General features: G+C 37.5%; 1 protein-coding gene across 1 annotated transcript in view; it reads right to left on the reverse strand.

Moving 5' to 3' along the window:
• TOP3B (topoisomerase (DNA) III beta) overlaps window positions 1-12,609 on the reverse strand; it is a 14,002-nt gene extending 1,393 nt beyond the window's left edge. Inside the window, exons 1-16 of the mRNA XM_010282963.1 lie at window positions 12,468-12,609; window positions 11,940-12,071; window positions 10,816-10,922; window positions 9,378-9,452; window positions 8,246-8,442; window positions 7,637-7,793; window positions 6,460-6,573; window positions 5,452-5,542; window positions 4,974-5,128; window positions 4,631-4,736; window positions 3,215-3,361; window positions 2,328-2,501; window positions 1,402-1,530; window positions 994-1,143; window positions 446-546; window positions 4-205 (exon numbers count right to left, since the gene is read on the reverse strand). Coding sequence (XP_010281265.1) covers window positions 4-205; window positions 446-546; window positions 994-1,143; window positions 1,402-1,530; window positions 2,328-2,501; window positions 3,215-3,361; window positions 4,631-4,736; window positions 4,974-5,128; window positions 5,452-5,542; window positions 6,460-6,573; window positions 7,637-7,793; window positions 8,246-8,442; window positions 9,378-9,452; window positions 10,816-10,922; window positions 11,940-12,071; window positions 12,468-12,609 — 2,179 coding nt within the window. The remainder of the gene's footprint in view (window positions 1-3; window positions 206-445; window positions 547-993; window positions 1,144-1,401; window positions 1,531-2,327; window positions 2,502-3,214; window positions 3,362-4,630; window positions 4,737-4,973; window positions 5,129-5,451; window positions 5,543-6,459; window positions 6,574-7,636; window positions 7,794-8,245; window positions 8,443-9,377; window positions 9,453-10,815; window positions 10,923-11,939; window positions 12,072-12,467) is intronic.
• Between the last annotated feature and the right edge of the window lie 31 nt (window positions 12,610-12,640).

Consider the following 12,640-nt stretch of genomic DNA (forward strand, 5'->3'; position numbering starts at 1 on the left):
TACCTTTTTTCATATCCCTGAAGGGAGGATGGTTGTAACAGTATGGACAGAGCGGGTAGCTTTTTCCTCTGGATCCAGACGACCACAGCACCAGCTCAAAGTCATCTAAGGGGCAACGCAACTCTTTGTAGAGTTTAATGGTACCATTCTGTGGGAGGCTGTAGGTGTCGTCACAGTGAGAGCAGTGCAGACGACTTGGCTTGGCCTGGAAATAGAATACAAATCTCCAGAACAATGTTAATGTCAATAAAGCTCAAAACTTGCAGGAAATCCAGCTAGGGCTGCTCTCTAGTTTGCTCCCCATGGAAAAACTCCGGCAAGCTTTTTGTTTTAGAAACACACTTTGACAACCACATTTGAATCCAAATTCAATCATGGAAAACGGGTTTCTACTCAATGCTCCCCAGAAAGGGAAATTTAAATTACAAGTATGAGGAGAAGTTACCTGAATATACTTCATGAAACGATGGCATTTGCCACAGCGGGAAAGAGGTTTACCCGTGGCAGCTAAGGGTGAAAAAGACACTTCCATCAGCTCATCCATACCTGCGGAAGAGAATCACATTTATGTTAGAATTCTAGCTCTTAAGAGGAAACCTGGCATAAAATCATCTACAGGACCTGTGAAGACGTGGGAATGGAAATATTTTCTCCACAATACTGTTCCTTGTTTAGGAGGACTTTTTAAATACACAGCGTTTTGCACTGAGCATGCACAAACACCCAAGGGTAAGTACTTCAGCCAGTCTGAAGTTTTTGAAAACTCACCACTACACAGTCACAAAATAAATTTGAAGTAGAATTTTGGAGCCATGATTCAGTCCATTTCCTTCCAGAGAGCAACTGAATTTGACTGGAAACTTCCAGTCCTGGCACAACTTTTCAGTAAGCCTAAATATCTGAAAGGAGCCTAATATATAATATATATTCTCTACTAATATCTTTGCAACAATTAAATAATTGTAGGGAACTCCACATGTAAAAAAGTTTTACCTGCAATAGAATCCACAAAATAGTGAAATTTCCTTTTGAAAATGTCAAGGGTGTGCTCCAGGACCTGATGATAATTTGCTTTACCCAGAGCTATTAGGTTGAGTTGCTTCTCTACAGCACTGCGGATCGTAGGAAGAACCAATTCTGCATCTAACAGAAAACCAGAGACAGCAGCAATAGAGAAGCAGCAATGAAAGATCAAAAAATGGGGATAGGAAACTGTCCATACATAAACTGACATAAAAATAAACAAATGCGTTTTAATTATTATCATCTTTCGAATTACTAATACTTTCCTAGAGGCATCATTTCAAACAGAAATGCTGTCACTTATACAGGGGCAACAGTCCATGAAATGCTGAAGGGAAAAGAAGGTAAGAGGATGGAAAGGGAAGAACATTAACTGACCTATTTTGTAATAACCATGAACCAGAACAATGCCAAGGTTTGTAGGCTTTAGTCTCCGACCACTCTCCACTGTGACATAGTTTCGCTGGCAAATGTTGTTAATGTGGACTGGAATACTTGCATCAGTTCCTGCCACACAAAGGAAAACAATATATCCATCCTGAACAAAATGAATTTTTCATCGGACTACTCACTTCCAACTTCTCTGGTTTCACGTCAAATTATGTGGCTCCTGAGACTGCTTAAAATTCAGACACCTTTTTACTGTTACCCAACTTCCAGTGAGTAACTTCCCTCTCTGATAACTCCTTTGCAGTTCTGAGAATTCTGAAACATATGTTTTAACCTTAATTCTTTAATCTCTTCCAAGGAATTACTACTGGGAAGACACCTATTCTCACAATCACTTATTCTGGAAAAACACAGTGGAGTAAGAGACTATGTTTGTTTTGACCAGACAAATTTATGAAAATGCATCAAAGGAAACAAGCCAGATTGAAAAAGAAAAGTAATATTGTGATACATTGCATAATAAGATATATAAGGACTACTGGAGCCAGCAAAACTGAACCAAGCTGTAAAGACAAGAAATCATTCCTAAAAATGGGAAGGTGCATTTTTCCACACAACATCAGCTCTTTCTGACAGAGAAGTCACAAGGACGTGTTACAAAAGGATACTGCTTTGTCCAGAAACTAGGCATAAGGATAAGAAAGGGAAAGGAATGTGGGGGAACAGATAATCTACCATCTGCTAAAAGGTGCTACAGGCATTGTGGTTCAATGGGAAAGAGAGATCATTACTGTACCTATTCAAACGAATAATGAAAGGTGATAACTGACAGAGAGAGTTCAGAGGAGTGATTCCGACTCTTTGCACTCTTGGTGGATGTATTACAGGCTAATATAAGTTAAGTAAGTTCCTACCAATGCCATGCTTTTCCATCAGAGTGATAAGTTCTGCTTCTGTCAGGTAATCAGGAGGACTGGTTTGTTTTTCCACCAATTTTATTTCACCAATTGGAAAAAGATCTCCTTTCTCACAGTGGGGAAGGCTCTCTTCTAACGGGATGCTGTGCCACGGCATAATTTCTGTGAACCCTGGAGGTGAAGAGACAAACCAACAAAAATAATGAGAGCTTACCTTCACAACTTTCAAAAGGACAAGGTATACATTTCTAATTTTAACATGGGCCTCATTATACAGATCAAAGTTAACATGTTGTCTGCCATACCATGCAGAAAATATCTGAGGCTAGGAATACTGAGGAAATACAGTATCACAACATGGTTATCTCCCACTGCACTGCATCAGATCTGTTTTGCGCATTACTCGAATCACGTCGATACATGAAAAAAAGTAAACGGATGGCAAGAGTTTCTTAAAAAGGAAATGTAAATAGTAAGTCGTATTAATGTAATAAGGACTATTGGGACAGTTTACCATAAAAATCTCAGTGGTGGTGTTACATTCTTTTTACAGAGGCCCAAGAAAAAAATCTGCCTTTGTGTAATTTAACCCTCAAAAGGCATTGGCTGTCTATAAAAAGACTGGTCTTCACACTAGCAAATGGGGCATTAAATCTTTTAGACTACTACATGAAAAATAAGGCTTTTTCTATTGTAACTGAAGTATATGAAGAATGTACATTTTTCTATATGTAACTGAATGAAGACGAAGATTTGGTCTTGATAGCTCAGAAAACATCTTCAAAATTGTACTCATCCCCAGATCTTCACTTTTATATCCATTCTATGTATTAATGGGGGAAAAATAATCTGTAGCTAACTAATTACTCCCTGGTTAGTCTTACCTGGTGAAGTTACCACTTTTCCAATACAGGTAAAACGTTCAGGGCCAATACTGAAAGAAATGGTGGTTTGTAGATACTTGCAATCAGCGCTGACAGTGGCAATGAAATGCCTAGTTATGTACTCATATAGTCGCCATCCATCTCCACCTGAGGATAAACAACATCTTACACAACTCAAGTCCTGCAGCTCTGCGTAAAATCTGCACTAAAAGGTACCAGATTTCCACAGGTATCACAGGAAAAACTGGTACCTAAAAGAAAATAGCATTCCAAAGTTAATCTAGTTTCTCCTTGAAAATTTCCTGCCTGTAGCATCATGTCATACAGATATGAGGTGCATGCAGATGCTCTTGGAAAAGGACTGCAAATTTAGCCAGCCCATCTCCCAATTCTGCAATGTGTTTGAATGAGAGGATAAAGTAGAAAAGACTTTTTTTTTCCTTAAAAATAAAAAAAAAACACAACAAAACCACACAAAAAAAATATGAACAAAAATAAAATGCTCTACTGCTTAGTGCCACTGGAGACCACACTCCATTCTAAATCCTGAAACGGGATTCTAGTAGCAACTGCCACACTGCACACTGGGCCGCTTGAAGTCCTGCAAGAAATCACTAAAATACTACTTATTAACACTAATCTAGATTAAATTTCAAAGTAAAAGTTTCCTTATCCACAATCTACAGTTAGGAAATTGAACAGTTGAAAGGTTACGCTGCTATGAACAGAAACTCAGCTTCTAAATCTTAGTCCTGTGCTTTGCATATTTGATCTTGCTGTGTATATACAAAAAAAAAAACTTGCATGGCCATTCAGTAACCTATACAATTACTCAAAATTTTAAAGCTTTTTTTTTTTCCTATTTAGATTGAGATTATCTCACCGATTCATGAAAATTGGAAGTTATCAGTTTTCTATAATAATCTTAGCTATTACTAACAAACAGTACAATACACTCACTACACTTTTTATAACCTTAAAATCGCCTTTTCAGGGATCACAACATACAGAAAGTAAAATGTTACATTTTAATATAAAAACCACAAACCATGGAGACTAAATCAAAATGTGACTGAAGTTTGACTTTCAAGCACAAATACACAATAAAATCCCAATACTTTGAAGCTACTGTTCTGGGGCAAATTTCTCCCAGAGAACGTAGGCATTAAGTTGTTAAGTTGGCTATTGTTTTTTCTTAGCAGTACCACGGTCCCTAGGATCAATTACTGAATAGCAGGCCAGCTCTGAACTTCACTGTCATCAGAAGTTTAAATTAGGATAAAATCTGCTCTCCACTTCCTGCCATTGAAATAATTCCATTTTCAGTTAAAACTCAGGGATTTTCACACTGGCTCCTATAGCTCAAGGAACTAATTTCTGTACATAGTGTTCCAACACTACTGAATTTGCCTATACCTAATTCTGCTTCTGTTCCAGCTCTCATTGGAGTAATGGGAGGATGGTCTCCGGCATCATGGCCTTTCCTTGGACGATTAATGCCTTCTGATAGCAATGCTTTTACCTGAGTGCAGGAAGAGACAAAACAGGCTGGCTGAAGTGGATAACAGGTCTCTCTCAGCAGATTAAGAAACTTTTCAGATCAAATCCATAATACAACATCTATACATAAAAGCAATTACAGGTATTTATTGTTTCTAAAGACCTATAAGGTCATAATATACCAAGTAAGATACGTTCTAAAACGCCAGACTAAAGAATGATCTATTAAACAGTACAGGTTTATGCTTCATGTACTCACAGTTTCTGCCCAATAAGGATTATTGGCTTGCTGTCTCAAACATCCTTTCAAGTCAAAATTTTCTGGATAATGGGTAGTTTCTGTTCGAGGGTAGCTAATATAACCCTGAGTATAAAGACGCTCTGCTATTTGCATGGCATGTTGTGGACCCATTCCTAAGATGGGATAGGAGAAAACAAAAATCATCTACACATCGCTGTGATTATGATTTGTTCGCTGCATCTGAGAGTATACCTTATCAAAGCATTTAAATAAATCACAGTTTGCCCTTTCCATAAGACTTCTGTCACCTTGACACCTTGATCTTGCCCAGCTTTTCAGTTTTGACAAGCTTTCTAAACTTGATCCTTCCCAAAAATGATGTATTATAGGGAGAGGAGGCTAACAAGCTACATTTGATACGTCCTTAATTATTTCATCTGAGAAGCCAAAATATTTTGCTTTAAAACAGTGTGAAAATCTGAACTTTTACACATACCTAAAGCAGCACTGGCCACTCGTAGCATTTCTACCGTGTTCAGAGCCAGTGGTCTCTGCTTCACCTTCTCTTTTTTACTCACAGATTCTACCTAGAAAATAGCATTTTCCCAGTAAAAGTTTTGAAGTTTGGTAACTGATAAACGTTTAATTTCCATCATGCCTATAAACACGTGGCATACCTAACATTACCTATTCTTGTCATACCTGCTTTGTTTTCTTCAAACAGTAGCCACCAATGTGTTTTTACTTTAGGAAATCTGACTGGAGATAGTTTTACCAAATTTTGAAGTTCTAGTCCTAAGGTCCCTTTGTGCTATAGACTAGATCAGGCATATAACTGGGAATGAAGCAAGGCAGATTATTATCTTTACTTCCCATTTACCTCGGCAGCATGTAGTTACCTCAGCTGCACGTAGCTTCAGTGCTACAAGGATTTAGTGCTTATTCCGAGTAATCGTCCTAACTATAAGGATCCAGGTTTTTAAAAGTTTCATGCAGTCTTTGAACCTTGATGGCTATAAGCACTTACATCCAAACATACTGTCAAACAAGTATTGAACAGAGCAGAACTAGAAGTTAATTGGCTATAAAGACTGCACCATACACATGATTAAAAATTTAACTGCAGTAATATTGCCATATAAGTAATTAAATTCTGATTTATACCACGTCTCATGGGAAATAAGAGGTCTACTTGGAGAGATCTGAACAGTATTTCTTAGCAGGTTTAGTAATGAAGACTTCCTATCATGAGTGATGATCATTTCCAAAGTCAATATTAAGAAGGCGCTTCTGCTGAGATGACCACACTAACATAATACGAAGTACAATAAAAGAAATCTCTTGCCTGTTACTCTCATTTACACAAAGTTGCATGGAGTAAAAAACAAGATACAGATATTCTACATCCTTCTTTAATAAAAAACAATATGCAGCAAATAAAATATTAAATGGCATGTCCTTTATACAAAATATGGCTCTACTGACGCTTAGTAAATATTCCTACCTTTGCTTCTTTTGCCATCTTTGTTATATTCAGGAACATTTGGGCAATCTCACGATCAAACACCCTCACTCTATCCCAATCCAAAGTGAGAGAACTTTCTTTTTCAGGGTTCACCTAATGGACAAAAAAAAAATTTCCTACTAATTGCCTTAGTTACTAGAAGTGTGAGGATACAAATTTTCAACAATAATCCCACAAGCAAATCCTAATAATATCTGTACTAGGACACAAGGACTTCAAACGTGCAACTCTAACACAGAAAGATGGAGCACTTTTTGTTCTGGGGTCAGCGGAATGACTGGAATTATTCCTGCACTTAACTGAAATACTATTCTTATTTTTAGTGCTGGGAACAGTAAAGGCTGAAATGGGCAGAAATTCAAAGTTTACCACTTTGATTTAGCAAAATCAGTAATTTTTATTAAACTGTAAATAGATCATGATCCCATCTACAAAAATAAATATGAAGCAACCAATAAGACAGCACAAAACTCTCAGAAAACAGGCACCAGTATTTACAGCATGACACACGAGACACATCAGAAAACAGATGACAATAGACACCAGATTTCTTTTTTTTTTTTTTTTTAAATATCTAAAAATGGCAACTTTTTACCATCTACCCCTTATTTGTTTAAAAAATCCTTGTGATCACAAGCAGTAAAACCATGTTGGTTCGCTCTCAGAGCTTGGACAGCAGCAAGGCTATAAAACTGCCATAAGCTGCCAAAGTATTCAGAGGACTCAATTGCCAATTAACACAATGAGCATTTTATTTGCCTTAAAATTCCAATACTGAGCAATGCCAATGTTTGTTGGCAGCCTAATTAATTCCTGGATTCAAATTAATAACACAGTCCAAGGACCCCAGGGAACAAAAGCAAACCATTTTAAGTAGTCTTTTTGGCTGAGTCTAAGCTTAGATGGCTAGCACTGAAGAATTCTTATAAGCAGCAGGCAATAACCACTTTTATACAAAACTGACATCCTGAAATCTCTTCTAGAGAGCGTGGTGAACTGTGGTGTGGTGAACTGAATAAGAACACATGAGTAAACTGTAGGCATTGTGAATTCTTGTCACCAGCTACAAATTTATGAATGAACAAAATGAAAATAAGTGCATTTCTTTGGTAAAAATATATGTTCCTCATATACAAACAAGTATTGTAAAACTTACTTTAGCTTGCAGCACCCAGTAAGTCTCAGGCTTAAATGACTGGATTTTGTCATGCCTTTCAACACAGAATCCAAGCGTTGGGGTCTGACATGGCCCAAAGGAGATGAGGGAGCTGTCTAAATTCCCATATTTCCCCTGAAAATATTTAGTCTGAAACCTAAGAAAGGAAAAAACCACAACAAACAGGAACAAGTACATTGATTTCCTCATTCCTACAGAAAGCAAAAGTTTTCATTAACTTGTACACACAAATAAGAGCAATCTATTAAAGCATTCAGGCATTAGGGAAAAAGCATTCTGAGAAACATAGTCTCTTAAAGCAAATTAAGTCATAATTACTTTGCCTCACAGAATTGTTTATTCCCAAAGAAATATGTAAGAACAACATAAAATAAGAAATAAGAACAGAATACCGTAACTGCTGATAGTACTTCACCTAGCTCAGTTAAAGCCGTAACAATTTTTTTTTACTTCTTTTTAATTGTCTGTGCATAAAATTGTTCTGTTTGGCACTGAGCAAAATTAGCCACTTGAGTTCCAAGGCATATTTTGTGGACAAAGCACTATTCCTGAACCTTTCATAAAACTGTCTGTAATCTATGCTGTCACCTTGTAAATGCACAGCCAATTCTAAGATCCAGCTCCTGGCGGGCATCCACTGAAAGAGCTTCATTGCGATTGGGTTCTCCCAAGTGATTCATGGCATTGCAGATGTCTGTGTCAGTAATAGAACTGAATTTAGCTCTATAAATCGTCCTTTCGGTGCTACGAGGTTTGTTCATAACAGGAAGAACAGCATCAAGAACCTAATGAAGATCAGAAGCATATTTTAAGAGTAATTGAAAGTTAAGGCCTTAAGTCAGTTTTTCTCTCTAAAGAAGAAAAAAATAAAACACAAAACCACTCTCCACAAAATATTTGCTGATATATAACTAGTTTCTTAATTCAGTAAGATGTCATGCCAATACACTAACTGATAAGCAAGAGCAGTATTCGTCTACGCACTCAGAAGCATATTAAGAATTAGGAAAACTTAAGGATTTATTTATTAAACAGCAACTGCTGGAAGTGAAGCCCTATTCTTAGCTAAGTGCGAAGAAATTCACCAGTGCAGCTGCAGCACCTTTTGGTGAACACTTACCAGTTTCCATCTGGGTTTATTCTATGTATTGTCTGGGCCCAGTTATGATACAGCGGTATTTTAAAGAGCCTACAACAATTACTTGATAAAATGTGCTGCTTTAAACAAAAAATACTCTTCACAGAGACTTCTGGGAATAGGATGTTAAAAAAAAAAAAATCTTTGCACACCGAAGTTTTAGTTCTATACCTCTTCTGTGCAGAGTCCACAGTCCTGTGGTAAGCCTACACCTAAAAACGGCTTTCATGCTCAAGAGTCTAATTGTTTAATGAAGAAATATAATAGAGATCAAGTTTTATAAGGATAGCAAAATAACTACTCCAGCTGTGAAATACAGACCAATTCTCAAAGCACTGGAATGTTCGAACATTTAAAAGACCTTATTGCTCATCTCAGATGAGCAACAGCTATGAAACTGATTTATTCTCTTTAACTGACATGTTAAGAGTTCAAAAGCACATGAGTTTTTCCACCAAGCCTTTAAAACTTCATTCAACTGAGTTTGAATTTTACTGTATATCCATAAAACAATAGGTTGATAGTATTGTAGGTCACAGACAAACGTTAGGGTATTGTAAGTCTTAAAAATGGAAATCTTACCTCAAAACAGATGTTTTCTCCTTCCTTATCACAATCCAACCACAAGACAATACAATCACAGCCTCTTCCCTCCACCTGTGAGAAAAATTAACACAGTTCTTCATCAACTCAAGAAAGACCAACCTCCTCACTATCTGTACACTTTTTGTTTCTATTTTAAAAGTACTAGAGATAATTTGGTGCAAAAACAATTGGAAGAATACAGCAGAAGTGACAAGAAGTCTGCACTTAAACAGTGGTTGAAGAGAGAAGCAAGCTGTGCTTCATGGGACCAGAAGTCTGCCTGCAAGATGCTCTTCTGCAAGAGCTGAAAAAAATCAGCATAGCTCTACAGCAGCGAAGGTCTCCTGAAAATGCCACAGTCTGTGTGCGCAGCCTTGGACACAGTCACTTCCCCTTTCCGTACCTTAGTTTCCACATCATTAAAAAAAACAAACCAAGAAACACTTTCCTAGTTTATAAACACATATACTTGCCTTTCAGAAAGTATTATTCTGTAAAAGCAACTAAACTACCACTTTCCTCCCAGACAGGTGCGCGTGAAGAGTGAACAATAACCAACATAGACTTATTTTAAAGAAGGCATTTGCAAGCTATGCCTTGCACTTGCTGTTAGGAGCAAAACATGCATCCAACGCTCCAATTTTGAGAAGCAGGATATCAACAGTCAAAAAACTCACAAGGCAACGGCAAAAGTGAATTCAACAAGGCAAAGATTACAGACAGTGCCAAAACCAGTAAAATTAATAAAATAGATCTAACCTTGGCAAAAAGCTGCTTCCTGCAGAGAAGAAAATCCTTATTTAGGAACATACTCATTTCTCTCCTACCCTAGGAGAGCTCTAGCATTTTGTACAGCGTGTTGCCAAACACTGTCCACTTTTGGGAAGCAGGCAAATAGACCTACTAAATCAAACGTTCAACAACCTGCTGCGTGCAAAACAGTGCATTCAGGTGGCCCGTCTGCCTTAGTAGAGGGAAGATAGGTAATAAAAACATTTTGAAGGACATGGAATGCTCTGGCATTACCCTCCAAGAGAAAACTATCTGTGGTGAAGACAGACTCAATTTCTTATCCTAGAGTGAAGATAATCGACCCACTCTAAGAGCTGGGAGAGGGTTATATTTCCGGTTCTTAAAGAAAGCTAGCTAACCTGTAAGAATTTATTACTATTTTTTAAAACCAAGGCTAATTCATAGCAAAACACTACACTGCTCTTTCAAAATTATTAGTAATTTTTACTGCTTTCCAGAACCACAGAATAATTTCTCTTATTTTTCTTGATGGGATAAAAATAGGTCTCATTGCTTCCTCCAGCAGAGGAAGAATAGGAACAATGAATCCTTGAAGATGGAATATGCTCCAGATGAAATGAAGAAAAAGAATGCCAAGGAAAAAAGATAGCTCTCAAATAATTTAACTCATAAGAAAGAATACCTGTAAAAACTTCACCATAGTCAGTTTGGGATTAGCTTCTTTCTTTTCTGTGGGAGCTTTGCTAAAAAGTTCTGCTGGATCCACTTTGTCCCAGCTATTATATTTTCCTGAAAAGCAGAAGTACATTAAGCAGGGCTCTAAATATGTACTACAACAACCACCAACTAACAGCAAAGAACATTACTTTGGAAAACACTTGGCTTTCAAGATTTGTCTCTGAAACCTTTCTATCCTAACACATCCGGCTTTATCAAGGGACCCTTTAGCATTACGTGAATTGCAGCTATCATTTTCAAACATACGAAGGAAAAAAAAAAATGCTACACATCTTTCAGAAATTTTCATGTGAGCTATTAGAACACCTTCTGTTTCTACAATTAATTGATCGGGTGAGCTATTTTTCCTTGTTTTTTACAGCGTACACATAATGTGCACGTTGCACTCTGTTTTACTGTTCATTATTAACGGCCAGTTATGTCTCAGCCCTGTTATGCCACGGAGCATCCTGTGTCATCTTCTCATATCAATACATTTGTTCATTTGCATTTTTCTGAAGTAACTGATAGTAGTATTGCTTAGCAATTACATTAAACTAGACCACTTCAAAGCACTGTGTCAATGACTCAAAATGTACTCCTCATAAAACTTGTGAGGTCATTATCATTAAAGGAAATACAGTAGTCCCATGACTACTCCCACATTTCAAAGAAAGTTAGCGACAGGATTCCTTGTGCATTATCCTTACCACATCTCTATTTTGCAGTAATACTCTACAATGCTTTAGAGAATATCCCTTTGGACTCTGCATTCCTTACTCACCTTTCATCCAAAGTACCAAAGCACTTTTACAGGCTAGCAAATTGAGCCTCATCTCCCCTCATTTTCCAGGGACATAATTCAGGCACAGAAAATATAAGCAGCATGCCCAAAGTCGTGCAAGAAGCCAGCCAGAGAACTAGAAACCAAAATCAAGAGCTGCTGACCGCAAGTGATCTTTTCATCCTCCTTTCCTCTGCAGTTTTAACATTCTTCCTAAATTATTTCCACAATGAGTATTTTCCTTCATTAGAAGCCCTTCACTGTTTCACAACCCATATTAGTTAAAACATTTCATTAATAAATACCTATGAAATCCAAAGTCATGACGTGACCACACACAGATGTCATCTTGAAATGGGCACTCTGTCCTATAAATGATCCCGTGTACTCATGCACAGAGCATGCACCATTCAGTCCCTTGCGAGAGGACATATTTCCTGTGAAAATAACATCATAAATATCAACAGGGTAAAAAATTACTGAAATAACATTATTTTGTGTGAGATGACAACCCCCTTTTTTTTGATCTTACACCTAGGGTCTTCCTGATGACAAAATTCTACACCTTGGTCAAGTACTTATTTTGGTTAATTATCACTTTAAAACTTTTTTGAAGCATATTTCATTGTCAATTGAAGCTATGCAATGTCTCCTCCATCCCTTCCCTCCCACCGAGAAATCCTTATGAAAAGACAGCTGGTTTTCTAGACCAGTACAGTTATAATAAAATCCATTCTGCTTTCCAGATGATTTGTAAAATATTTACTATAGCTTCAAAAATCTCCGAACAGCAGCTTGCTACCCGACTGGCACTTGCCTGAAACCATACGCACCAACACACGCTACAGTTACATAAAACATCAAAATCAGATTTCCTTTGTTCTTGCATCGAACAGGCATCGGCACATAAAAATAAACAGAACGCGAAGTGCCACCCAGCTGTTTTACGGACTGCGGCCCGCCCGAAGCCACCATTCCCGGGGGCAGCTGCCCCAAGACGACCAAG

The sequence above is a fragment of the Phaethon lepturus genome, unplaced genomic scaffold (assembly GCF_000687285.1).
Source record: "Phaethon lepturus isolate BGI_N335 unplaced genomic scaffold, ASM68728v1 scaffold31822, whole genome shotgun sequence".
Taxonomy (NCBI): Eukaryota; Metazoa; Chordata; class Aves; order Phaethontiformes; family Phaethontidae; genus Phaethon; species Phaethon lepturus.